At 41.8% G+C, this 26471-nt stretch overlaps 1 protein-coding gene across 1 annotated transcript in view; it reads left to right on the forward strand.

Moving 5' to 3' along the window:
- LOC140232511 (uncharacterized) overlaps positions 1-26471 on the forward strand; it is a 44406-nt gene that overhangs the window by 11710 nt on the left and 6225 nt on the right. The window contains exons 12-38 of the mRNA XM_072312605.1: positions 95-271; positions 1016-1177; positions 1840-1920; positions 2304-2463; positions 3127-3364; positions 4074-4150; positions 4528-4646; positions 5280-5453; positions 6414-6593; positions 7249-7353; positions 7682-7926; positions 8456-8543; positions 9003-9114; positions 9645-9804; positions 10316-10405; positions 10891-10991; positions 11787-11910; positions 12899-13061; positions 14113-14200; positions 15349-15473; positions 17264-17340; positions 18114-18328; positions 19109-19325; positions 19887-20934; positions 23192-23392; positions 24500-24563; positions 25133-25461. Of these exons, the coding sequence (XP_072168706.1) occupies positions 95-271; positions 1016-1177; positions 1840-1920; positions 2304-2463; positions 3127-3364; positions 4074-4150; positions 4528-4646; positions 5280-5453; positions 6414-6593; positions 7249-7353; positions 7682-7926; positions 8456-8543; positions 9003-9114; positions 9645-9804; positions 10316-10405; positions 10891-10991; positions 11787-11910; positions 12899-13061; positions 14113-14200; positions 15349-15473; positions 17264-17340; positions 18114-18328; positions 19109-19325; positions 19887-20934; positions 23192-23392; positions 24500-24563; positions 25133-25461 (4920 nt within the window). The remainder of the gene's footprint in view (positions 1-94; positions 272-1015; positions 1178-1839; positions 1921-2303; positions 2464-3126; positions 3365-4073; positions 4151-4527; positions 4647-5279; positions 5454-6413; positions 6594-7248; positions 7354-7681; positions 7927-8455; positions 8544-9002; positions 9115-9644; positions 9805-10315; positions 10406-10890; positions 10992-11786; positions 11911-12898; positions 13062-14112; positions 14201-15348; positions 15474-17263; positions 17341-18113; positions 18329-19108; positions 19326-19886; positions 20935-23191; positions 23393-24499; positions 24564-25132; positions 25462-26471) is intronic.

A 26471-nucleotide genomic window follows, 5' to 3' on the forward strand; every position in this document is an offset into this window, starting at 1 on the left:
TAGTATCCTGCTACAGCTATGTGTTTATCATGACTGAGTCGTAAGCCATTGTAAGTAAGTCTTCTGACGGTGCTATTGGTATTCTCTTGAGCAGGGGATGAGGATCCCAGACCTGTACAAGTTCCAGATCTTGATCACAACCTATGAGATCCTGCTGGCAGACTGCCAGGAGCTGAGCGAGATCGAGTGGCGGGTGGTGGTCATCGATGAGGCCCACCGGCTCAAGAACCGGAACTGCAAGCTCCTGGAAGGACTGAAAATCTTGGACATGGTATGACATACTTTCACTTCTTAGATGGAAGCCCTGTGGCATACCGCACATAAATTGATATCTGGCTGATCGGAACCCAGCATCAAAAACTTTGTTGAATAGCTTCACCATATATTGTATATTTGAGGTGTAAATTGCTTCTCTGAGAATCAGAAATTTTGTTTTAGGCAGTCTCCACTTGTTGGTATTGAAAGATGGAATACTGAAGAAATATTTAGAGCTTTTGTAGGATTCACATGCTAGAAGGAAAAGAAAAACAAAGAAACAAGCAGATAAGTTTGAAAAAAAAAGAATTTTGAGTTGAATTGACTTGAACTGAATTTGAACTGAACCGAACTGAACCATGATGAATTGAATTAGACTAAAATGAATTGCTTGAATTAGACTAAAATGAATTGATTGAATTGAATTGAATTGAATTGAATTGTCTCTGCTTTACCTCTGTCAATACCAGTGACATCTTGTTTGCATACTCTCAATGGCATTCTGAGATTGTGGGCATGGAAGGGTTCATGTCATATTGAGCTTAATGTGCTCGGCTAGATTTGAATTTCACTTTTCTGCATTTAGAGAGTCTCTTGTAGTAATGTGCCATCAAGGAAATTCTCAGGTGATATTTCATGCCATAAAACTGGCTCAAGCTAGGCTTACTCTGGGTAAGATTTTCCCAGTGAGGCATGTTGAGGCATTTGGTAATCATCTAGCCCTTCCCCCGCTCTCTCGCCATCCCTCTCTCTCCTACAGGAGCACCGTGTCCTCCTGACGGGTACGCCCCTTCAGAACAACGTGGAGGAGCTGTTCAGTCTCCTCAACTTCCTGGAGCCGGGCAGGTTCCGCTCCAGCAACCAGTTCATGGAGGACTTTGGGGACCTCAAGACGGAGGGCCAAGTCGAGAAGTTACAGCAGGTGAGTGGAAATGGAGTGTAGATTTGACACAGATGCAGTTTTTGTATGGATATGAATGGTTGTGTATGTTATCACAAAGTCCCTACGTGTCGGAATTTGTGACGTTGTGCATTTCTTAAATAGATATCAGTGGTTGTATTAGTTATCAAGAAGTATTTACATGGAGGATGATAGCTCAAATTCTCAGATACCTTCTGATTATGGCTTATATTGTATAACCTTTTGGTATTGACAGCTCTGCCATTGATTACATGGCAATTTCATATTTTAAGACTGTATCCACAAATGAATGAAATGCTTTTTACAGGGTAAGTTCTATGTGGCAAATAAGATGACTTAGTATAATTGCATGGAGACCTATCTTCTGAAGAAAAAATATCCCGCATATTTTCGGAAGAAAAAATATTTCACATGTGGTAACTGACTTCGCGAAGTGCATGTTAGCAAAATTGGCATATGACTCTTGCTGTATTGGATGAGAATTTTTGTGTTAAATCAAGATGGCTATCTCAAAGTGTCATTAAAGTAAGTCTGTCTTTGAATTATATTTTCTGTTTGTGTGAGAGATGTTTGTCCCATTTACACTGGTGCTCATTGTTTTCATCCCACTTAGTAGTATACCAATGTGAACATTATGTTTCTTCCTTCGCCTGCCTATGTAGCTTCTGAGACCAATGATGCTGAGACGTCTGAAGGAGGATGTGGAAAAGAATTTGGCTCCCAAGGAGGAAACCATCATCGAGGTATGAGAAATAAAAAAATTGGTCTGGTAAAGATTCTGGGTGATCATTACCTTTTTTCAAATTTGCGTTTTTGTTGGGTTTGTTTGGTTGTTTTTCTTTGTGTGTGTGTGTGTGTGTGTGTGTAAGGGGGGGGGGGGGGAATAGTCAAGGGAGACATACAGGTTTATTTTGAAATTGGTAATTGGATAATTGTTCATTTCGAACTGTAAGGGCATATCTTTCATGTGATAAACTTCTGTTTTTTGATGGAGGAAATTCCTGGATTACTTTCAGATTGGCAGGAATATTGATATACAGATGTTTGTCCAAGCACCTTCTGAAATACGTCCCATAACGTTACATGGCATGTAATGCAAAAAACCGTATCTTCACTCTCGGAACAGGTTGAGATGACCAGCATTCAGAAGCGCTACTACCGTGCCATCCTGGAGAAGAACTTCAGCTTCCTGACAAAGGGGGCGGGCTCCACCTCCAACCTGCCCAACCTGATGAACACCATGATGGAGCTGAGGAAGTGCTGCAATCACCCCTTCCTCATCAATGGTCAGTTGGCAATGTCTACTCAGCTGGTCACTCCTTTAGAAAGGTCACAGCTATCTTACGAGCATATGAAGAAGTTCCTCTTGGAATGGAAAAAAGTCATAACAGAGTATACATGAAATGTGATACGTGACATGAGGCAAGCAAAAGATGTCTCGAGCAGTACAAAAGGACAAAATCCACCAAACGTTGTGATTGCTCTTTTCAAAACTTGGAGGTAGTCAGGTATCAGATTTGACTCATGGTTTTGATACGATGAAATATTATCGAATGGGAGCTAATTGTGTGAGAGGACAAGCTTCTTTGTACAACCTCCCCGTTAGTGTAAACTTATTGCATCGGGCAGTGTATGGAAGCTTTATACTTCGGTAAATGAAGATTTGGTTAAACTTTGTGATGACAGTACTGATAATCCCACATATCTGTACTTTTAACATGGCTTTCAAACACCAGAATTAGTGCTAAAGAAAATGCAGGATGTTATGGCACATATTATTTTGATCATAGAATGCCAGTAGATTTTCACTAATGTTCTTTAAACAATTGAAGTCGTCCAGATATAACAGTCAATGTCAGAACTGTGTGATTTAATGCGGTCACTTTCACCATGGTGCCCTCCTAGCATCAACCCAAGTTGATTCGTTTCCACTTCATTGTCTGTCATAGGTGGAGAGGAGCAGATTGCCAAAGAGTTCATCGCCGACGAGGGTCTGGCGACGGGGACAGTCATCAGTGTCCAGGAAAACCCGCTCCTCCACCTCAAGGTGTTGATCCAGTCGGCCGGCAAGATGGTGCTGCTGGACAAGCTCCTGCCCAAGCTGAAGGACGGCGGCCACAAGGTCCTCATCTTCTCCCAGATGATCCGTTGCCTGGACATCCTGGAGGACTACCTCATACAGAAGAGGTAAGGACTTCCGACCGGGGGCGTGGTGGCTCTGTAACTCTTATTGTTTGCACTTGGCTGAGTAAAACAGTTTGAAATTAGTAGAAGTATGTATTTTCTCTCATTCAAAGTGATAATCTGTTGAGAGACAATTCATAGCAGTGCTTATTTCCCTTCATTTCTCATAATAAAGGAACAGTGAATGGAAACAGAGCAGCACTCATCATACTCATCATACAGATAACAATGTCTTGTGCTGTGATTGGCTTTTCAGTTTAGGATGCTTGCCATATGAGCAAGAGGAGAAATGGGCATGTGTTTCCTCATTCGATGGCAAGTGATTGTTTTGGGAACAAAGTCCAATTGAAACGCTGTGTTCTTGAGGTGATGATGAATATTTGGGTCTTACCTTCCATTCTGGTGACTCTCCACCAAATCTGATCAAGAACCAAGAAGTCTCACAACCCCAATATGACCTCATGTTCACATCCATCAATTGATGTGATGGTGCATCACATCAAAGGGTGATGACATGTAGACGGTAATACAGTGAACTGAGGGATCAGTGACTTTGAACTCATTTTAAAGGGAAGTGATTGCCATCAACATTTAGCATATAAACAGTTGAAACCATTTTGGACCAATGACAATCAACAAACTTTCATGTAATTGATACTTAAATGTGAATGCATCCACCCTGTGATTAAAATGTGACTATTTCCATCTTTAGGTATCTGTTTGAGAGGATTGATGGCCGAGTGAGAGGTAACATGAGGCAAGCTGCAATTGATCGCTTCAGCAAACCAGGTAAGCAAGCCTTGATCCTTAATTTTAACAAATTTCATATCTTCATATATGAAAAATTATTTGTCCACTGTATGGATATCACTGATGTCACCATGTTGTATTGTTTCCTTCAGCATTCTGTCTGTGAAAGTTATGTTTTTTTTTTGGTATACTTGACCATGCAGTACAAGGACATTTTTGGAATCTGCCATTCTGAATGAAGTGACCACTCCAAATGAAGTTTCATGAACATAACTTAAGTGAGGATATGAAACAAGGTTTATTTCAAGAAATATTAAGGACAGAGAAGTGCTTTTGGATTCAGCATTGGTGATGAAGAACATCAGATGGGATAAGAAATGATAGAATTTGCAACTCTTCCTGTGTTCCCCTTCCAGATTCAGACCGCTTTGTGTTCCTGCTGTGCACCAGGGCTGGAGGCCTTGGTATCAATCTTACAGCTGCTGACACCTGCATCATCTTTGACTCTGACTGGAATCCGCAGAATGATATTCAGGTGAGACTACTGCACCTTACATGTCACATTTAGTTTGCTCCCCTGGCAGAACCACTTGGTGGTTTGTTCAAGACCAGCCTTGACACGATGGTCTCCTCCAAAGCATTAAGCAAAACTAGTGCTTGTATACTTGTCATTCCTGAATGGTATAGTCTAAATAGCTACACTTACATCATTATGACAGATCTTCCTTTGTGCATTAGGAGATATGTAAACCCTTCCTTCCATCCAGATATAAAGATATTTATATTTCCCGAAGTTACCAACACTTGAGTTAGTATTTATCTTGGATAATGTAAGTGACATTCCTTAGAGTTTGTGTGTCCCCTTTGCAACCCTGCAAATTAGGTTACTTTGAGACCTTTCCTCAGAATGATAAAACAAGACTATAGATTTTCAGTGAATTTCTTCTGACCCCCCAAATATTCCAACTGCTATTCTCAGCTCAAAGGGGGAGTGTTTTCTCAAGTGACGGGGGTTATTTTCATTTCTTTTTGAAAAATCGTAAGGTGTATTATGGAAAATTTTCATTTACGATGTTGGGAGATGTGGTAACCCGTGTCACCTATGGTGTTCACAGTTTGCGTTTTAGTGCACTAATGCGTTCTATCATGGTGTGTCTTGCTCCCACAGGCTCAGGCTCGATGCCACCGCATCGGTCAGGAGAAGGCAGTGAAGGTGTACCGCCTCATCACCAGAAACTCGTACGAGAGGGAGATGTTCGACAAGGCCAGCATGAAGCTTGGCCTGGACAAGGCCGTGTTGCAGTCGATGCGGGCAGACAAAGAATCCAGCTCCTACAACCCTGTAAATGGAGTCCCTTTTGTTTTCAAGTAGTGTCCCGTTGCCCTACCTTCCACCCCCTCTTATGCAATAGCCTTGAATGAGGAACCAGATGTTTGCATAGAAACAAAGTGATATTTGCAGTTCAGAGGGGCATTTCATGAAGCATGTTGTGCGACAAAGTTGTCCGACAAATTTGCTCTCAGCCAATCAGATGCAAGGATTCAGTAATTTCAGAAGCTTGTAACAGCTTGTCAGAAAAATATCCGACCAGACTGCTTCATGAAGTGCCCCCTGGTCTTCCCTTCTTCACACTCTTGAGAACAAGTATAGAAATGATGTTTTATGTGATTGAGGTAGCAGCCTCGGCAATAACATGGAAGGGGGAAAGTGCTGTGCATGTGATATAATGCAAACACTCTTGATATGCTCTATTGTTACATTTTTAGATAGATAGATAGACACAGATTTATTCTGATCAAACAGAAATGGTACATGGCAGCCCAGAGACTGAATGATAACAAAAAAGAAAAAAATGATAATTTTCCTAATAATAATAATAATAATAATAAGGTCTTATTTACCCAGGGTAGCCTCTTCAGTGTTGACACTGCTCTACCAGAGGGCCTTGCCATTATTATTACCCTAGCGTTGCCAGGTACCCATTTATACACCTGGGTCGAGAGGGACACAGTGGGTAAAAACATCTTGTCCAAGGACGTAAGCACTGGGCGGGATTCGAACTCGGGTCCTCCGATCGGGAGTCGGGAGTCTTATTCACTGTGCCACAGCGCCCCCACTCTGAAGTTTTGTTTTAAAGAGCCCCATAGATGTTACAAAATGGTGTCTTAGATTTAAAGAAGTTGTTGGTAGGCTTATGATACGCAGTAGCAATGTAAGCATCAGTGACATGAAAGACTGGCCTGTGGTTGAAATCCGTATGGATTGTGTATCCAAACACAATCTGCTCACGCTTCTCTCCAGCAGCAAGCTCTGTCGAAGAAAGAGATTGAGGACCTGCTGCGGAGGGGGGCGTACGGCGCCATCATGGACGACGACGACCAGTCCTCCAAGTTCTGCGCAGAGGACATCGACATGATCCTGCAGAGACGCACACAGGTCATCCAGCACAAGCCTGGGATGAAGGGTTCCTCCTTTGCCAAGGTGAGTGTCATTCCTCATCTTTCAACTTTGTGACAACTATCACTGAAATAGCACTATCTACATATTATAGCAGCAGTGACACAACATCTGCTCCTGTGACAATTGCTGCAGTCTTATTTTCTCCAAAGACTAAGGATTAGAGTTAGGTTGTGATAGGGCTTTAGGTTTAGTTTGATACGAGGATTAGGATGAGGGATAGGGCTATGTTTGTGGGTAGAATCTATGTTTGGCCTCGCATGCAGATATTTCATGGGAACAATTGTCACAGGAGCAAATGTCATGGAACCTATAGCAGCTCGGAACAGATTTTTAGGCTCCATGACATATGCTGCTGGAAGTTGCAATATCATGGCTGATTTTCATTTCATAGATACCATACATATTCTTTCCTGGTAAGCAGTGCCAAGCTTGCTGTACATTCGTGCCTCTGCGTCTTGTTCATTTGGGAAGAGTTGTAATTGCATCAATTTTTGTCAGATGACAAATATATGACCTCAGTTTGAGGAAACGTACTTCCTAATATGCTGCTATGGTATGTTTTGTGATTGATGATGTAACGTCGCATTCGGTGATAGTAAATATGTAATGGGTGAAATAGTAAGGGACGTTCAGGTGCTTTGAATGACGTGCAATCATCCTAATTCCTCCCATGCAGGCCAGCTTCACTGTGAACTCTGACCACACGGACATCAACATCAATGACCCCGATTTCTGGCACAAATGGGCCAAGCGAGCTGACATCGACACCACTACAGGAAAGGTGGGTTTGTTTGTGTTCATGTGGCACATCTCTTCCATGGTAGAAAAAAGAATATATGCCTTCATCGTCCGATTATTTGGATGAAATCCCAGACTTGACCATACCTGTAATTCTTCATGTAGACTAAGTTGATATATGGCCATGATACAGAATTTTACCATTTTACTTGTGATGTGTTGCTGACATTCCTCATATACTCATTGAGCATATTTTAAAACTTCTATGAAGAAATGTATTCTAAAGTAGTGGTATAAGTGTGTATGACGTTTTTGAATCGGGTCATATTGAAAACATGCAGTCAGTGACAAGGTTCTCTCTGCCTCCCCAGGACGAATTCCTCATTGACGTTCCGCGGCAGCGCACCAAGACCAAACGCTTTGGTGACATGGACGAGATGCTCGACCTGACGTCGGACGAGAGCGATGATGACCGCAAGCCGCACCCGCCGCCGTCCAGTGGCAAGAAAACCAAGGAGAAGAGGGAGCCGTCCCAGCGGCCACCCAAGAAGCAGCTGCAGGCTGGCTGGACGAGGCTGGAGTGCTTCCGGGTGGAGAAGGGGCTCCTAACCTTTGGGTCAGTGCCTTGAGCAATTGCAATCTGCTTCAAACTAGTAGTGTCCTATCAGTATTTGATATTGAAGATCATGACATTTTCTCTGTAACCAGAAACCCTGTGAATCTTGATGATTGGCCTTGATGAAATCCTGTTCATCACATTTTCTCTGATTTCTTTGACCCTGACCGCTAGTGGCTGACACTTGAAGGTTTAGCCAGATGCAACTCCTTTTCTTTTTCCCTGCATACTATAGCAGGTCTTAGAAGCTTATATTATATTTTTCCATTTAAGACTCTTAGTGGCTTTCTTTTTGTCAAAAGGAATGTAAAATCTGCTTAGAGCTTCAAGCAGCAAGTTGCCCAAAACACAGCAACAACAAGACACAATTATATCCCCTTTCCTTTAGCTAATAATCTTTTTCCTGAATCCAATGCATTTCATAGTTGTCATTCGGCTCATCTGTTTGTGTTTCAGCAGTGGTAAAAGTAGGTTGCTATATGTTTTTTTTTTTTGTTTTTTTTTTCTCTCTCTCCCTTTCTATCTTCAGATGGGGAAGATGGGATGATATCCTAGCTACAACAAGATTCAAAAGGAGGCTGGGAGAAAAGGATGTTGAATCTGTTGCAAGAACAATGGTAAGAGGAATACACCTCTTCTCTAATGTGGAAAGTTTTCATGTTGGACATATCAGAATTTTGATATTTGGCATTGAGCAAAATTGACATCTCGCCCATGATGAACTAGACTAAATTTGTGATGCAAGTATGTTTCATTCAATTTTTATAATCATCATTTTGCACTAACACAGTACATTAGCATTCAAAGTCATCACATGACACATGCATCAAATCAAACATACAAATGTTACAGTCCCATCTCCCGCCACTCACGTAAGATGCGCATGTTCAAAGTGTACACAGTCTGCCAGGAAAATCACTGGGACTATAATGAGACTCTGAATGATTTGAATGCAAGATATGTGTGTTGAAATTCTAATATGTAAATGTCCTGTCGAAACGTACACGGATGGGAACAATACTTGTAGGTTATGTACGTTTGTATTCGTAAGAAGTGTTTTGGATGTTTGTTTCCAGTTGATGTACTGCCTGCAGCACTACAAGGGAGATGAGAACATTAAGAGTTTCATCTGGGACCTGGTGACCCCAGCACCTGATGGAACAGTCAAAGACTGTAGGAACCATAAAGGTACTTAAAGGACATGCATATTGAACCCTTATGTCGTGACACACTGATTATTTGCCCCCCATTTTAAAGTATGCACAGAAGACAAATGTTTTGCAAGCTGTTTTGACTATGTAAGTGTACACAGTATGTTGTGATTGATGCTTCTCTGAAAACTTGGTTTTTGTTTGACCGAACCTTTCAAACAAGCAGACAAATGGGGCTGGGGGGAGTCAATTCCTTTTGAGCTGTTGGTATTTGTATGTCGCAGGGATTGCCCTCATGTGGAGTGCTGTAAAGAGCTGCACATCAGAAGTTTTGCCATGTAGACATTCAAACAATATGTAATAGTTTAATTAGTAGAGGTGAGTTTTTGAATGCTGAGCTCAGACATTCAAGCAAGATACAGGTTAGCAATTAGCCAAGTGTTCAATACCCAAACTCGAAACAGTGTGTGTTAATACCAGTACACTGTGAGTGATTAACTCCAGTATACAGAAAGCATATGGCAGTTCTTGTTAAACTGTAATTGTCGAATGTTGCCGCGTTTTCAGGTTTGTCTGCCCCAGTGCCGAGGGGCCGGAAGGGGAAGAAGCCCAAGAAGGAGCCGCAGCCAGCCCACATCAGTTACGACTTCAGCGCCAAGGACCAGAACCCAGACCTACTCCTCACAGACCAGGGCTACAAGAACCATCTGAAGAGGCACTGCAACAAGTAGGTTTCCTAGGCCTAGACCAGCCGTAAGGAAGGATTACCCCCAACTATTTATACACTGGTAGACAGCCAAAAAGTGTCTCCGGGGCCGTATTTCATAAAAAGTTGCCATGGTAGCAACTCTTGCTGGAATAGCAGGTGTTATGACAACAGCAAGTATCTTACTTCCTGGTTGGATGCTGCTACAAGAAGTTGCTATTCGAGCAGAGAGTTGCTGTCCTAACATCTTGAAATGGAACCCGGATTTCCCCTCGTGCATTTGATTCACGATATCAAAATACATGATCAGTGCACTCCTTTAACGAATGTACGAGGATATTACAGTTTTAAAGCATAAGTGGAATATTTTTCTCAAGTCTTGCTGTGATAATAAGTCTTCATGGAGTAGAATATCAGTTGTGAGTAACTTGACTCATTGTATCCTATCCAGTTGTTTATATATATGTCATGATCATGTAATTTGTCTGTCTTCATGTTCATGCACCTTCTTTTTCTTCCTTCTTGCCTTCAGGGTGCTATTGCGTGTGCGTCTACTGTATTACCTCAAGCAGGAGGTAATTGGAGACCTAGCCGAGCAAATTGAGAATGACGTCAGGGCAAAGTGAGTTCACTAACCATCATGTGCATTTTGATAGTAATCAACTATGTAGGATGCAAGGCATAGTGCACATTCAGTGATGACATTGCAATTACAGAAATGTGAAGAAATCTTGGATATACTATGCCAGAACAGGGCGGATTAGCCTCATTTTTAAAGCCCTACCCCCTTGTATTTTGCTGAGATATTATTGAAAGCATGGAATGTGCATGATGTGGTGTTTATCTTGATATAACCAGTGTTATGAGATGTGCAATATATTGTGGGGAAATCAGTGCTGCATCATGACCACTATTAGTCTGAAATATCTTACATGTTTCATACAGGCATTTGGAGCAAATATCGATTGCATATTTCGTAGGTGTATGCTCTAAACAGTGAAGCTTAAGCACCGTTTTGTATTTACCAGTAATCCATAATGCCTCTTTGGCAGCATTTGAATTAAGAGTGAAAGATTGCAATGTTCCTTTCCCCTTTTACTTGTCCAGATTAATGCCCCTTGATGTCCCCGTCCCTGAGGGTGAGCCACCGGTCGGCTGGTGGGACAGTGAGGCTGACCACTCACTCCTCATTGGTGTATTCAAACACGGTAAGCCAGAGTTGGACGCGGTCACAAGTCTGGTGTACTGAGTAGATTTCACACTCCATTCCCATGTGCATAATTTCAAATTGACTGACATTGTTCAGGTATCGCAAAAAGCTTCTGTAACATACATATTGATTATCATTCCAAACGAATCGGTTCTGTGAACAATACACTTGCATTTATTTGATAAAGGTGTCTGACAAGCTGTGTGGGAAATGACTTGGTACGGAGGACACAGGTTTAGTCTCTCCAATATCTAAAAAGTCTTAGCTGCTAATATCCAATTGTCACACCCACCTGTGTCATTCCACCCATTCAGGATCTAGTGCATTGTACATAAAACAGAAGAAGAACAAAACAAACAAACAAAACAAAATCTTTACCATTTTATCAGTGTTACGTTCTTGATGCATCAGAACTTCTGTGCTCCAGTTGACATTACCAGGAGAACTTTTTGATTAGGTAGTGTTTGACTCTTAGGCAAGATAGTTGTTTTTATTATGTGTCTATCAGGTAGGAACGTATAGTAAAAATATCACATTTAAAGGAAAAACTCACATGCATCACATGCATCATCATGTTAATGCTCATAGGGAAGTGTCTTGGAATTGCGTAAGTATTAAAAGTTACAAACACATTTCAAATTGAGAATGATGATCGTTAATTGACACATTCCAAGGACAGACTTGAAGGTTGATCGATATAAAAGTGAGCTCTAGTTTCATTGACAAATACTAGTAACGTGTGACGTGATTCATTATGGTGAGGTCACCTTGAATGTGTCTTTCAATGTTACAGGGTATGAGAAGTACGCAGGTATCCGTCTGGACCCATGCCTGTGTTTCAGAGAGAGGTGCGGTGTCCCGGATCACAGAGAGATCATGGCTGCCCAGGCTCAGGAGAATGAGGACTTCAATGAGAGGTAGCTTTGATCTTTTAGAAATTGTCTGTAAAATTTGTAAGATTTACTTTATAGCAAACTTGTGTTTCGTCTCGGTTTCCTCATTAGCACTCCTCAGGCTTCATGCCCTTGTGAAGCAGATAAAACTGTTTTTCCTTGTGGGACATCTGAATCGCAGTGTATCGTGAGTTTGTGTAGACCATTCTGAATTGTGCAGAGGGTGATACACTTGGTTTGTGTGAAGCAACACATAGTTTAATGAATTTTTGTATGAGATTCTGCGTAAGTTCAGTGCCGAGGTATGAATGCCTTTCACATAGCCTGGTGTTGACAAGCCCATTATTAGATTTTGGGGCTAGAATTTCTAGGATGAAAGTGGCAATGTATTCTCGGTGCTGTATGAAAAGCCATTATAATGGAAGGGATGTCTTGTATTGGTATGGATGAATGTTATTGTAAGACACCATTTTTAAAAATCTGTGACATGATGAGTTGCCATGCTAATACTGAAAGTCTCTGGTCTTTGGACACAGTGACCCATGAGTTACACCAACTTCAAACTAAGGGGGCAGTGGTCCCCGACCCTCTGATCACAGATGAACCTTGTCCTGCCAGGTTTTTTAAGACAGAAATGTCTTAATAATTGCTGCTGTGAATGTAGTGAGTTATGGGGGGTTAATTACAGCAGAATCATTGTTCTTCTGTCTCGGGGTGCACTGTAAATGTTCTTATTGTTGCTGAATGACTTTTATTTGAAGCTGTTTTGAAGTAGAGTGTGATAACTACTAATACATTCCATTTTTTGCTAGATATGATAACAGTATAGATCGTAGATTGCAAAAGAATTATGTTGTTTGCATTAGAAGATCAGTCACTGAAAAAAGTCACATGGCTTATCAAAAGCGAAGATTAGATGGTTTAAGAAAATGGCTGAACTTTTTGCAAACCTGAAACAGCTTAGAAGAGTGATTAACTGATTGATATGTATTTTGCTCCGCCCTCTGTGCAGCCAACTGGACGTGGAAGGTGGCGAGGGGGAAGGCATGGAGGCTGATGACGGAGATGGTGATGGGCTTGGAGGAGAGCTGAGTCAACAAGGTGCTATGTCAGGCAAGGAGATTCCTGCCTCAGCTATACCCAAGCACCTCAAGGAGGACCAGGATGCCAGTGCCGTAAGTAATATTCCTGGTCCCATGGTACTGTAAAAGCTGTTACATTTGCGTGGGTTAAATTTTACCTAAATCACTTGTAGGGGATGCAAATTGAACAGCATAGGATGTTATCATCACTTGATCTTGATTGCATTCAGTTTGTGATGTAAAAATATCAATGTGCTCATTTTGTGGCATTTGGCACCTTCCGACAAGGGGTGAAACCATAACCATGGCCATGGCTGGCCAGACACACGTATGCCACTATGTCTAATGCTACATGCATCCCTCTTTATTGACAAACCTCCATTGTGAGAGAGTGCAGTGATCTTGGTTGCTAGGAATGCAGTTCAGTGTTGGAGTGAACATACAGGCATTGCTTAGTGCACGTTAAGGTAGCCTCAGTGTCAAATTGCAAAACAATGTCTCATTAAAAAATGTCCGACCTCAATCGGCAATAAAATAGCTTTTACAGTACATCACAATAGTCTTGTGTGGGTGATGATGTATGGAAACATTTTTCCAACAATGTCACAATACTGTAAAACCTGCACCTCGCAAGACATTCCAGCAGTCTGAAAGGCAAAGTCCTCAACAACGTGACTGAAGTGATATTAAGCCTGAGCTGTTCATATGCGCTGATAGTGGATTAGTAGCATTTCCATCTGTGACATGATGAGTTGCCATGCTAATACTGAGAGTCTCTGGTCTTTGGACACAGTGACCCATGAGTTACACCAACTTCAAACTAAGGGGGCAGTGGTCCCCGACCCTCTGATCACAGATTGGCTGCATATATTTCTTCTGGAAGTCGTTACCCTTTTTATATTACATAATAAATCCACACCTTGTAGATACATATAAAAAATGTAATCCAAAATTACACCAACAATCATATACTTAAGTATGGTGGGACAGGGTATGATTTTGAAAGCATAATTTGTAGTGATGTTGAACATGCCTTGAAGCTGCAACTGTTGAAACCTCTTTTGTGTGCAGCAATAGAGAGTGTTTATAAAAAGTTAGTAATTGCTGTGCATGTACTGATGTTTGTATTGTTATCCCCGCCCAGGATGAGTCTGTCTCACCGGCGAGCACCAGGCCCTCATCTCCTGCACCACCCAAACCAAAGCAACCTTCCTCTACCGTCATCGTGCCAAGTAAGGACAGTCATAAATTATGTCAAATACTTGATATGGTTTGTGTGTGTGGGTGGAAGTCCATAGAAAGACAATTTATACTTATTGGAATTTATTCTATTGGTGAAATATCTCTGTGTCTTCTCTCATGTACAGTTGTGTCATCACCTTGTGAAAGTTTTAATTTACTTTAGGAGAGTAGTATTGGAATTAGATGACAGAAACACAAAAAAAAAAGAAAAAAGAAAATGCAGCATGTGAACTGTCGAATTTACTTTCTTTTTTTGCACAGGTACAGTGGACTTTCAGAAAGTGCCTTTATAAAGTACCTTTAAAAGTACCTTTCAAAGTGCCTGTGTTTGAGTTTGAAGTTTTCAACTCATTTTCAGTCAAATACTGTATACGCCATATATTTCGCGAGTCTAAATTTTCGCGAATCAGGAACTCCTGACAATTTCGCGAGTTGTTAAATTCGCGATCGTGGAGTCGTGTACTGAACGGACAAATGTACATGCATACGTCACATTCACATCGGGATCGGAATTAATATTTTCGCGTATCTTTAATTTCGTGAATAGCACCCGACTCGCGAAATTCACGAAAATAAAAACCTCACGAAATATTCGGCGTATACAGTATAGAGAAAAGCATACTCACTGCTGCGTGTATAGTTTTTGTATGTGTGAATATGAGATGCTTTGCTTGAAGATGAACTCAGCATGATACATGGCAGTGGCAGGTTGGGTTTCACCATTCTCTTGAGGTGATGAAAGAATTCATACATTTTCTCACTGATTTTGTGATGGTGTTCTGCAATGCTGATCAAGAGTTTGGTTAACCCAGTCAGCCAGAATTTCCTATCCCATGCCCTCGTTTTTCATCATGCCTCAGTAAGTCAGACTGACTTAGTGGCCGTAGTCATCAGAATCTGTTACATGTAACCTGATGCCATGCAGGCATTATGCGGCCTTTGGCAAAGTCATATGCAGTTCGACCTCAAGTTATCCAACCATCACTTTTCTGGATCTTTCTATTATCCGGTAATGAGCTTGCACACAATCATCTACATGATTTCATGTGTTTTCTGTGCAAAATCAAGTCAGCAAAAGATATGGCGTATATGTGATTTATTGAAGGTGTTAATGGATATTGTGTGCTTCCTTTTACAGCTGCTGTACCAGGCAAACTGCTCTTCCCAACAGCCCCTGACCTGAACACCAGGTTGAGGCGACTCGTGGCTGCTTACCAGAGAGACAACAAAAAGAGACAGCTGAAGGCGCAAAAGAGAGAAAAGGTATGGAGCAATGTCTAAGATCAGAGTTCCCATGGAATGAAGTATACATTTGTGGATAGAAACTGCAGGCCCTTTTCTCCTTTTTTTATGCCTCCGCCACGAAGTGGTGCCGGAGGCATTATGTTTTCGGGTTGTCCGTACGTCCGTCCGTACGTCTGTACGTCCGTACGTCCGTCCGCTTTTGTTTACGCGATAACTTGAGTAATATTTACTGGAATTTTACCAAACTTGGTCCAAGTATGAAGTATGATGGGGCAATTATTTGATTAGATTTTGGGTGAAATCAGCTAAAGGTCAAAGGTCAAGGTCAAATCATGAAATTGTATCCGCTTACGCGATAACTCAAGACTGCATCAAGCAAATTTCACCAAACTTTGTTGGAGGATGATGTATGATAAAACAATTACTTGATTAGTTTTTCAGTGAAATCGGACAAAGGTCAAAGATCAAGGTCAAATCCTAAAATTTATCTGTTTACGTGATAACTCAAAACTGGATGAAGCAGCTTTCATCAAACTTGGTCCAAGGATGATGTATGATGGGACAATTAGTTGAGTAGATTTTAGTGACATTGGCAAGAGGTCAAAGGTCAAAAGGTCAAGGTCAAATGCTACAAATGTTGCAATTTCCCCCATATCTATGCAATGCCCCAAAGGTATTTTCTTGAAACTTGGTGTGGACATGTACTACTGCGTAAAGATTCTCCAGAGAGAGTTTCATGTCATAAGGTCAAAGGTCAAAAGGTCAAAGGTGAGGTGAAAATGTTGCAATATCACTTTTCTCGCAAATGGTTCAATGTATCTTCGTGGAACTTGGTAAATATGCATGTACTGACTGGCAGGGATTATCTAGGGAATTTAGGGGTCATGGGTCAATAGTCAGGGGGTCAAAGGTCAAGGTCAACTCCTCAGAATTTTATTATGTCCCTCATATACTAGTATATGCAATGCTTGCATTATTAGTTTCAAAACTTAATACATGCATTACCTAATGGAGATTCTCCGGGAAATTTCCAGCCAGAAGGTCAAAGGTCAGAGGTTTAGGGTCAAAGGCCAGGTTTCAATCCCCCCCCAAAAAAAAAAATAAATAAATAAATAAAAATATATATATATATATATATATTGTACCATCATTACACTCTTTCTTCATACCTTGGAAATTACTCAATGCCTAAACTAATAAAAAGGTCCATCAGAATTCAAGTAAAAATTCTCAATTCCCCAAATATGTGTACCTGCACTCTTAAAAAAATTATAGCAAACCCAGATCAAGACATTTCTGACAGACCTGTCATTTCAATATTTTGCCAGTTATGTGAAACTGTCATGGATTACACATTGTGAAGACATTGTACTATACGCCTATTGGGAGAATCATGCATTATGGCGGAGGCATCAGTCGCCATAGCGACATTTCTAGTTTCTTTGATTCTTTCATCCTGGTGAATCAAAAAATAGGCATTCTGGGTTTTGCATTTGAAACATTCTTTTAGACTGGATAGAACTATACATTGCAATCCTCAGATATGAAGCTTCAAAGATAACCCTGTAAGTTTGCGCTGTATAAAGATGTTATCATCAAACTGTCTTTTGAATGTGGTTTTTCATGCTGTATGTGGGGAAAAAAAAGAAAAGAAAAGGATAGATTACCTTGATTGAGTAAAAGCCTCAAGTATTTCACCAAAGCAGGTATTGATGGTTAGTGAGTTTGTAAATAGATGTAAGTGTTGGAAGGAAGTGACTGAGAGGGGATTATCTGTAATGCTATGTTGTCTACCTCTAATCTTTCAGAAAGAGCAAGTGAAGATGCTGAGGATGCAGGAGCAGCTACGCCAGAGGGAGTTGCGCAAGATTGAAAATGCTCAGAAGTAAGTTGTTGGAGAGATCATCGGTCTCTTTTGTGTTTGTGATATCAAACCATCAGCTCCAAATTCCTTAGAGAGAAGTTGGTAAATTGTCCGAAGAAAATTTAAATGTAGTAGATTCGCAAAGGATAAACATTGTAATGATGTCTGTGAATGATGTGAACTATAAAGAGTCGTAGTAGTTGCTACATGTCATTTTACCATATTCTGCATGATATATGTTGCTCATAATGGGATATTTTAGTGTCTAGGAAGTCTGGGAGGACAATATGTGTTATTGTGGATGCATTGTGGCTATCTAAAAGTCAGGTTTCTTTGTAGATGCAGCATTCCATTTTGCATGGGAAGTTATGAAATTAACTATTGTAAAACATGATATATTCGCGGCATGAAATTTCGCGAATTGGAGCCGATGGCCTTTTTTGTGTCATGAAATTTTCTTGAATTGACACTGGCATTCAATGCATATAGTGTAGACAAGAACTTTCGCGTGCATTTTAATTTCACAAGTCTTGGCACTCGCAAAATTCGCAAAATTAAAATGCGCGCGTACATTTCTCATTTTACAGTAAACATTCCTCTTACAAATCATCTAGGGTCATCACAATGATCACAGGTCTTGCATAATCTGTGTATATATGAATAATCTCTTCAATTTACGAGGTGCTAAACAAGGAAAAGTGATATTAAGGGGAACCTACAGAACTGGTTCGGTACTTGTCTCATTTTACAAATCTCTAACTTTTTATTTATTTTTTGTTGTAATTTTCCCACAGGTGGTCACGGCGAGAAGAGGCAGATTTCTACCGCATCCTGACAGCGTTTGGCGTGGACAAGGACCCCAACACGGGCAAGTACCGCTGGGAGCGCTTCAAGCGGCTCGCCAAGCTGGACAGGAAGTATGAGGAGAAGATGACGGAGTTCTACGAGCATTACTACTCCATGTGCCTGCGAGTGTGCAAGAGGGCAGATGAAATACCAGAGGGATACGGTATGTATTCAAATTCACGATTCTTGCGTCATATTTGTTTTCAGTTTGTCATTCAGTTGGGATATGGTATGCTTGGCCAACAGTCTTTCCTCTTCTGTTATTTATCATATTCGAATATATCTATGTGGAAGGAGATGAAAGTTTTGTCTTTTTCCATCCATAAATTGAATGTAAAGTTATTGTTCTCAAGTTCAATATGCATACAACTTTATGGATCCTGGGTTTCGATTCAAAGGCATGATGTATTTCAGGTTGTGCTCATCCAGCTGCTAAGAACGTGTAACAGAGTATGCATCAAATAAAAGTCAATTTCAATCCAAGCGAGATGAGCTGGTGTGATTTTGCTGCACTCTTGAAATGATGACAAAAATATCATTTTCACTGACTCACTGATGGTGTTCTGCAATGCTGATCAAGAGTGAATTTGTTATACTAACAAAGTGGCCCTGTCGATGAACCGTTTGTTTTGCCTCGTGCATACCTGCTGACTGTTTCCATCTCATAAGAACTTTTTTTTTCTTTTCTTTTTTTTTCAAAGGAGCTGCTTCATTTAACCTTGTGGTGATCCAATTCCCATTTTCGCACCATTTTCTCCCAATTATTCCTATTTACAGAATTTTAGAGTTGCCAGGTATCCATGTGGGTGTGAGGTAGCCTTTTTTTCCATGCAGATATTTACAAGTGTGACAGGTTTGTCCATGACAGTGGCAGGATAAATACGGCTTGAGATTACCCATAGGTCAAACTGCCTTAGAATGTCTATGCTTCCATCTCTGACAGCCGCCACACCCTTGCAAGACTTCACCATCGAGGAGATCACAGAGGAGAGGGCCAGCAAGTGTCTCTCCCGCATCGAGCTCCTCAACAAGATCCGCACGCAGATCCTGCCCCACCCCGAACTCGACGAGCGGCTGAGGAAGTGCCGGCCCAGCATGGAGCTACCCGACTGGTGGGAGCTGGGTCGCCACGACAAAGACCTCATCATCGGTGTCTGCAGGTGGGTGGCCGCATCACTTTCCCTACTCCCTGCATTGTGTTTCTTTGTCAACTGTTAGAATAGAATTACCAAAAAAGTGATATCACAGCACATAAATTGAGTGCGCTGTTTGCATTTATCCTGATGTTTTAAAAGTAATTTGTCATGTGTAGGTTAGTTACCTAACAATTTGCTAATGATGCAAATGCCAAGTCAGAAAGGAAATGGGTTTTGTCTCATAAGAGGACTGATGCTGGTGAATTCTTCTCCATTGAAACACACCCATTTGTGTACCTAGTTGTGTTAATAATTTCCTGTCGGGATTCTTGTAGATGAACGGAAGTATGAGAGATGTGAATGACTAGACATTTTGATCTTCATTCCTTAGCGTTGCGTTAATCAGAGTTTGTGCCGTCTTTCCTTAGCGCATCATGGAAGTGGAGGAAAATGAAACAAGTTCTGAGGGATGTGTGCTATCTTGAGGTCTGCATAGCATTGCTAATCGCTAAAAATTTCCCAGCCATCTTCGTTATATTACACTATATATAATTATTTTTTGTCCCCTCCCCCCATGGCTTCTAGGTATGGAATAAATCGACAGGAAAGTCAGCATGCCATGATCAACGATGAAGAGCTGTGCTTCAAGGAGCTGAAGGAGAAGTTCCCTGAAGCGGCTGCTGCCATGCCTCCCCCACCCACAGCCATTGGACAGCCAGGGGCACCTGGCATGCGCTTCGGCCCCTTTCAGCGGAGGCCTGGCCTGAAGAAACCGGGCCCCAAGAAGGGTGTGCCTCGCAAGAAGAAGCAACCTCCTCCAGGGGCTGCACCAACGGGCCAGGACGGAGGAGTCACTGCCCCAGCAGGTGGACCGGAAAATGTATCGCTGGGTAATGGAGAGGTTGCACATGACGTGAAAAGTGAAAGAACAGGGGAGAATAATGGCAATGTGGTGCTCGGGAATGGAGATGGGGGTGAAAGGACTAGAGAGGGAGAGCCTACGGCAATAGAAGGGGAAGAAAATGGGGAGCAGAGAGATAGGCTTGGCTTGGCAGGACTAGACTCCAAGCTGCCTCTGGACTCGGGGCCAAACAGTTCAGATAGGTTAAGCCAGGGGGGTAACAGCATGGATGAGGATATGGATGAGGGCTTGGGATCGGGCCGCGACGATGATGATGACGACGATGAGGACAATGAACCAAGACAAGATCAGGAAGGATTGCTCAAAGCGGAGAAACTTGAACTTGCTGACGATAGCATGGACGGCTCAAGCAAAGTCTCGGGAAATGAGGATGACGAGGCGTCCAGCTCGTTCGCTCTCAAAAGCGAAAACATCGCGAGCAACTACTACCTCGACGATGAGACAAAAGATGGAGTTGGTGCTGTAAACTTCCACGCAGAGCATGCCATGGACAGTGACCACGCTGGTATGGGGAATGAGGCAAGGGAGGAGAAACCAGCCATGTCAGTTCTGCAGCAGGTTTTGATGCAGGGAGACAGGGCAAACAACATTCCAGGCTTGAAGAGGGAAGATGGCGCATTTATCGCTGGGGGAGACGGAAACAAACCAAGCAGTACTAAGAAAAAGGAGACGGCCCCAAAGGTGGTTGTCCCGACATTCCGGTGGCCAAAGGTAAGCAATGGATTCTTGTTTCACATCCATTGTTGCAATTGCTGAATGAAAGAATGTTTCAGTTGGTTTATACATGTATGGTAACATGCTTTCTAAAATGAAATATGTGTGAACATTTGAAATTTAGGCCAACATGCTAGTATATCTGTGAGTTGCCATGGATGAAAGTATTAACTCTGGTAAATGATGACAGCTCTTTTTATGCCTCTGCCAACGAAGTGGCCGGAGGCATTATGTTTTCAGGTCGTACGTCCGTCCCGTTTTGTTTTTGTCGATATCTCAAGAACCGTGAGGTGGTTTTGCATCAAACTTGGTATGAAGGTATATCCTGGGGGGATAATACTTTGTTTGGATTTTAGGGTCACGGGGTCAAAGGTCAAAGGTCACAGGTTATTTTGTGAAAAAAAGGTTTAAATTTCAAGTATTTCTCCATATCTCGCAAATGGTTCAAGGTATCTTCATAGAACTTAGTTTATATGCATGTACCGATGGGCAGTGATTACCTAGGGAAGTTGGGGGTCAGGGGGTCAAAGGTCAAGGTCAACTCCTCAAAATATCACTACTTTCCTTATATTTATGCAATGCCTGAAGGATTTTTTTTTAACTTGATGTATGCATGTATTAACCAATATATATTCTGTGGGAAGTTTCTTGCCAAAAGGTCAAAGGTCAAAAGGTCACAGGTCAAGTGAAAGTGCTAAATTGCACTTTTTCCTCCATATCTCAAAAGTAACTCAAAGTATTATCATGAAACTTACATATTTATGCATGTTCTACCTAACAGTGATTCTCTTTGGAACTGTGAGGTCAAAGGTCAAAGGCCAGGTTTAGATAATACTATTTTACCATTTGATACTGAAATTATACTTTTTCTCAATACCTTGAAAATTACTCAATAGGCGTGTCTTCATCAGCCCGAAGTTTCAAAATAGCGCGCTATCTTGCGGTTACCAAACTAGTCCGATGTCAAGATAGCGCGCTATCTGTGTAGTGAAGACGCAAATAGCGCGCTATTTGATCGGGAAAATTTCCCCCGAAATCTTGGTCTAGTTCGTGAACTAGAGCGCTATTTCGGGTGCGTCTCCATCAGCCCGAAATTTTCTCGATCCCTCCACGCTTCTGGTTAGCCAGCTGGCTATTGAAAGCGCATGTATAAGCTAGTGATTGTGTATAGTGCATACACTCACGGCGTATTCAAGGATCACATGTGTGTACTAGGCCTACTGTTGTTGACATCTTTAAAACCAGGAAGGTGATTCCGTGCATGCTTGCTGTTTTTTGTAAACTTCTTCTTCTGGTCCACTCTACCTTAGCTAAAGATTCTTGCAGATTGTGTGTATTTTGGATTTGTTTAAACATTGCAATTCGTTCATTTCATATAAAATGTGTCACTGGACAGAAGAGTAGCGTTATTAATATCCCTTTGGAGAGAATTTCCTGTACTGCTCACCTCCCTGGTTGTAGTATCGTACATACGGTGTTGTAGGAGATTTTGAGCGGGAAATCCACTTTCGAACAGCGAGCCAGGCAGAGTAATGATGCAAAGTGCGCATGCGTCAATTTTCTGACTAATTTCCCGAAGTAGGCTGTTCGAGCTGATGAAGACGCACATTCGCTCTATCGGGCTATTTTCTAAGACCGCAAAATGTCCCGCTAGTTTGAACTTCGGGCTGATGAAGACACGCCTAATGCATAAACTTGTAAAAGGGTCAAAAGTCAAGTGAAAATCATCAGTTCCCCCAAATACCTGCACTCTGACGTTTTAATCATTCATCCAATTGAACCTAGTTCTAGGAAAGTGAACATTCAGCACATTTGTGGCAAACCTGTCATTTTAATATTTTGCCAATTGTGTGAAACTCATCACACATTGTCAAGACATTGTACTATAGACCTATTAGGAGAACCATGCATTAATGCGGAGGCATACCAGTCGCATTATGGCGGAGGCATACCAGTCGCCGTAGCGACATTTCTAGTTCCCTTCTAAATTCTATTCGTTGTTTTTTTTTGTTGTTGTTTTTTTTTTTGATAAACTTTCAAACTTTCCAGAGTTGTTTTGGCTTAGTTTAGTTTCCTTCTTTTAGTGACCACCACAGAGGAATGGTTACAGAGTTGTACTCGTTGGAAGTTAAACTGACAGTGCGTGTCTTATGATAGATCAGAAAAACAATGTGGACAAGTCATTTTACTTAGAGTGGAAGTGTGTAGAGCCCCACAAGACTCAGAAATGTTGTTTGGTATTTTTGTCCACCAGGACCGAGTGATTGTTCACAGACTGGAGCAGCTTAGCCATCTTGTGCTGAACAACGAGTGGCCCGGGCGCAGGCACCACCACCAACCCCCTGTAGTGGAGCCTGTCTTTGAGGACACGGATGCGCCGGGCCCCAGGGGAGGACTGGAGCACAACTACGCCGGTGGCATGAGTGCGGGACGGAAGAGGGCTGCCCCACAGCTGGTTAGTGCTCGGGGATTTGTGACACTGAAGGAGGTTTATCATTGGAAGGAACATGGGAAAATATCTCTGGGATGCTCGTAACCTAACTGTGTACCCACATCGTGATAATTTCAAAATAATCATATTTTTACCATAAGATAGTATTTGCAACTGATTGACAAATTGCCCTACATCGACGTAAATAAGCACTGAATTGATCAGTGTTTTAGTAGTAGCCATGATAAAAGATCATGGGCGTACATACTCGAGTAGGATTCGAACCTACGACCTCCTGATCACCGGACAGGCGTCATCTCCACTAGACCACCGAGCTTTCGCCCAACAGCAAGTGTTTGTTCTAATCCTTATAGCATGCAGCGGGTACTGCGTAATTATCCACATTCATGGGATTATAAGGATTAGAACCAACACTTTCTGTCAGGCGAAAGCTTTATTTTCGTATGGACTTTCAGTGGACAAACTTGCACCACCCCTTTTGTATTTTCATCATTTGAGTTACTATAAAAATGATGTGTTTTTCCTTGACACGATGATCATATTGATCAGAATCCCTATGGGGCAGGCAATAGCCAGTTGAGATAGGCATGTAATTGCCAACACAAATATTAGGGCTCGGTTAAACAGGTGATATTTGACAAGTAGCCTAACACTAGCTACCGTAACTACGTCATGATCGTGGGGTCAGCCTGCTAACACTGACCGATTTCAAGTTTGGGGAGTATGGCTGCTACTTGTACACGTATTGAGACAGCACAGACACCTGTTCTGTGCGTATGAATACGCATGGATATGTCTAGAAAGAGGGCTATTAGTGAAAATTAATCTGCACAAAGTGTGTCATTCTCTGTTGCCTAACTTGTCCAGTATGAGTGTGCCTTCCTGATATGATGTTGACTCTCACAGAGAGAAATGCAGACATTTGAAATCTGAATAATCCTTGTGATTGACAACTTAAAATAACTGATCAGGAAGCTCAAAACATCTGCATAGTTTTGCAGGGATAAATTCGTGTCACAAAGTGACACAAATAAATAAGTGTCACAAAGTGATATAATTGATCTTTTTTTAATCTGATTTATGTTTCTTTGTTTGGATTTATGTTGATAGAATCCCGATGGAACAGTCAAAAAGAAGAAAAAGAAGAAGAAGCTGATGTTGGATGCGCAAAGAGGTAAGCCTTTTGTTTCATCAATTATTGCATTGTGTGCAGCACTCTGGATGGCTTTTATGAAATGACTCGTATGCTGCATTCTGTGATACTGTAGTGGAAGTCGAGACTTCATCCTCTGTGATGCTCGTATCTCTTTCCTCAGGTACAACAATGTACCAAGGAGCTACAACAATGTACCAAGGAGCTCCAAAAGCTCTTGAGAGAAGGAGTACAAGTAGGAAATATTGAAGGAAACATTGAATGAAACATTAAAGGAAACATTAAAGGAAACTTTTTTTTTTTTTTGATAAGAGAAGTTTGTGGCCAAAAACACCACCAATGCACAGACACACACACACAGACAGTTGGATTTCCAACCACCAAAAAGTATCGTTTTGAACAAAAAAACAAAAGCTAACAATTTTCCCACCTTCGACATGATGTACAGAGCTTTAATGTTATTGAAGGTAATATTTTCTCGAGTTATTAATTTCCGTAATATTGGTCAACTCACAAGAATAAAAATACCATTAAATAGTCCACGTATACAGTACTAAAATCTCCTCTTGCATTTTTATATGTTAATCTAGCTGCCCAGTTTGCTGCCCTCATGCGTCAAAACCAGGCCATGATGGCGGCATTTACTGGTGGTGCCCTTCCTCCAATGAGTGAAAGTCCCGCAGCCATCCCAGCAGCGACTCCGGCACCCCCTGCTCCGCCGCCGACGTCCAACTACCACATCCACGACACTGAGTTCAAGGCAGTGCCGGACTTTGTCAGGGAAGGGCGGGGCCCGGCCGAGGGCAAGGTGGTCGGCGTGCTGGACCTCAGCCGCAAGGGGATGGTCAAGAAGAAGAAGAAGGTCAAGGTGCAAACTGTGAAGTTGGATGGAAGGATAGTCAAACTCAAGAAGCCAGTGGTAAGTGGTCAAGAATTTGTAGTGTTCAAATATAGAGGGATTTTAAGACTCAAATTTTGGTCCACATACACTCTTCCTTGCTGTTGTACAGAGATTGCACTTTAAATGTGACCCCTTTCTCTTTCCATTTTATGTGGACTATTGCATAGTGTTGCTTAAAAGTGAGAAAAACCATGGGACTGTTGAGAGATAACATGGGAAAAAAAAATAGCTGTCAAACTTGGTCTTGTTTCATCATCTGAGCACCATTGTGAGGACTAATGTCACCTAAGATGTAAAGGCATTCTGCATAATAGTGATTCAAAACTAGTACAAGAATGTGCTTGATAGCTGTTTCCATTCAGTTGCTGCATTTTCTTGTATGCTTGACAATGAACTTGTTTTGAGGCTTGAGTTCTTATGTTTTCAAGGATGACCACACCTCGGGCATTGCAAGCAATCACTGCTAATCTACCCAGCTTTAGTGACATTCAGGCCAGGAAGTTTCTATATTATCCCCTGCAACAATGGGAGTAGTCTTTGAATGTCTGGAGCTGTGGTAATTAATTTTCTTGACAGAGTACAAAGGAAGAGAACCCAGTGATCCCCCTCTCCCCTGGTGGAATGGGTCCTTTTGTCCTCCAAAGGAGACCCAAGTAGGCCACACAAAGCTTTCTCAGAGAATGCTGCTCTTAAAGGCAGGAAGCACCTGCATTAAGTGTCTCGGGAACCACATTGAAGAGAGTGTATAATAGAATGGGCATTGAAATCTCGAGCAGCAGCCTGCCCCAGCACTTCTTTTGATGTGATCTTACACTCAGACAATGTGCTCCCCCCCACCCCCCCCCCCCCCCCACGCACACACACAAATCAGAGTAAAGCTTATCTGATGTTCTCGACAAGCATGCCATATTCTGAGGGGAGATTCATAGTTGTATTAAGAAAAGGATGGGTTGATTAATTGTGTAATATCTCTGCACAGCAGTGCAAGATGTAATCCTGGAAGACTCACACATTCTAGCTGCAGTTCA

The sequence above is a fragment of the Diadema setosum genome, chromosome 9 (assembly GCF_964275005.1).
Source record: "Diadema setosum chromosome 9, eeDiaSeto1, whole genome shotgun sequence".
NCBI lineage: Eukaryota > Metazoa > Echinodermata > Echinoidea > Diadematoida > Diadematidae > Diadema > Diadema setosum.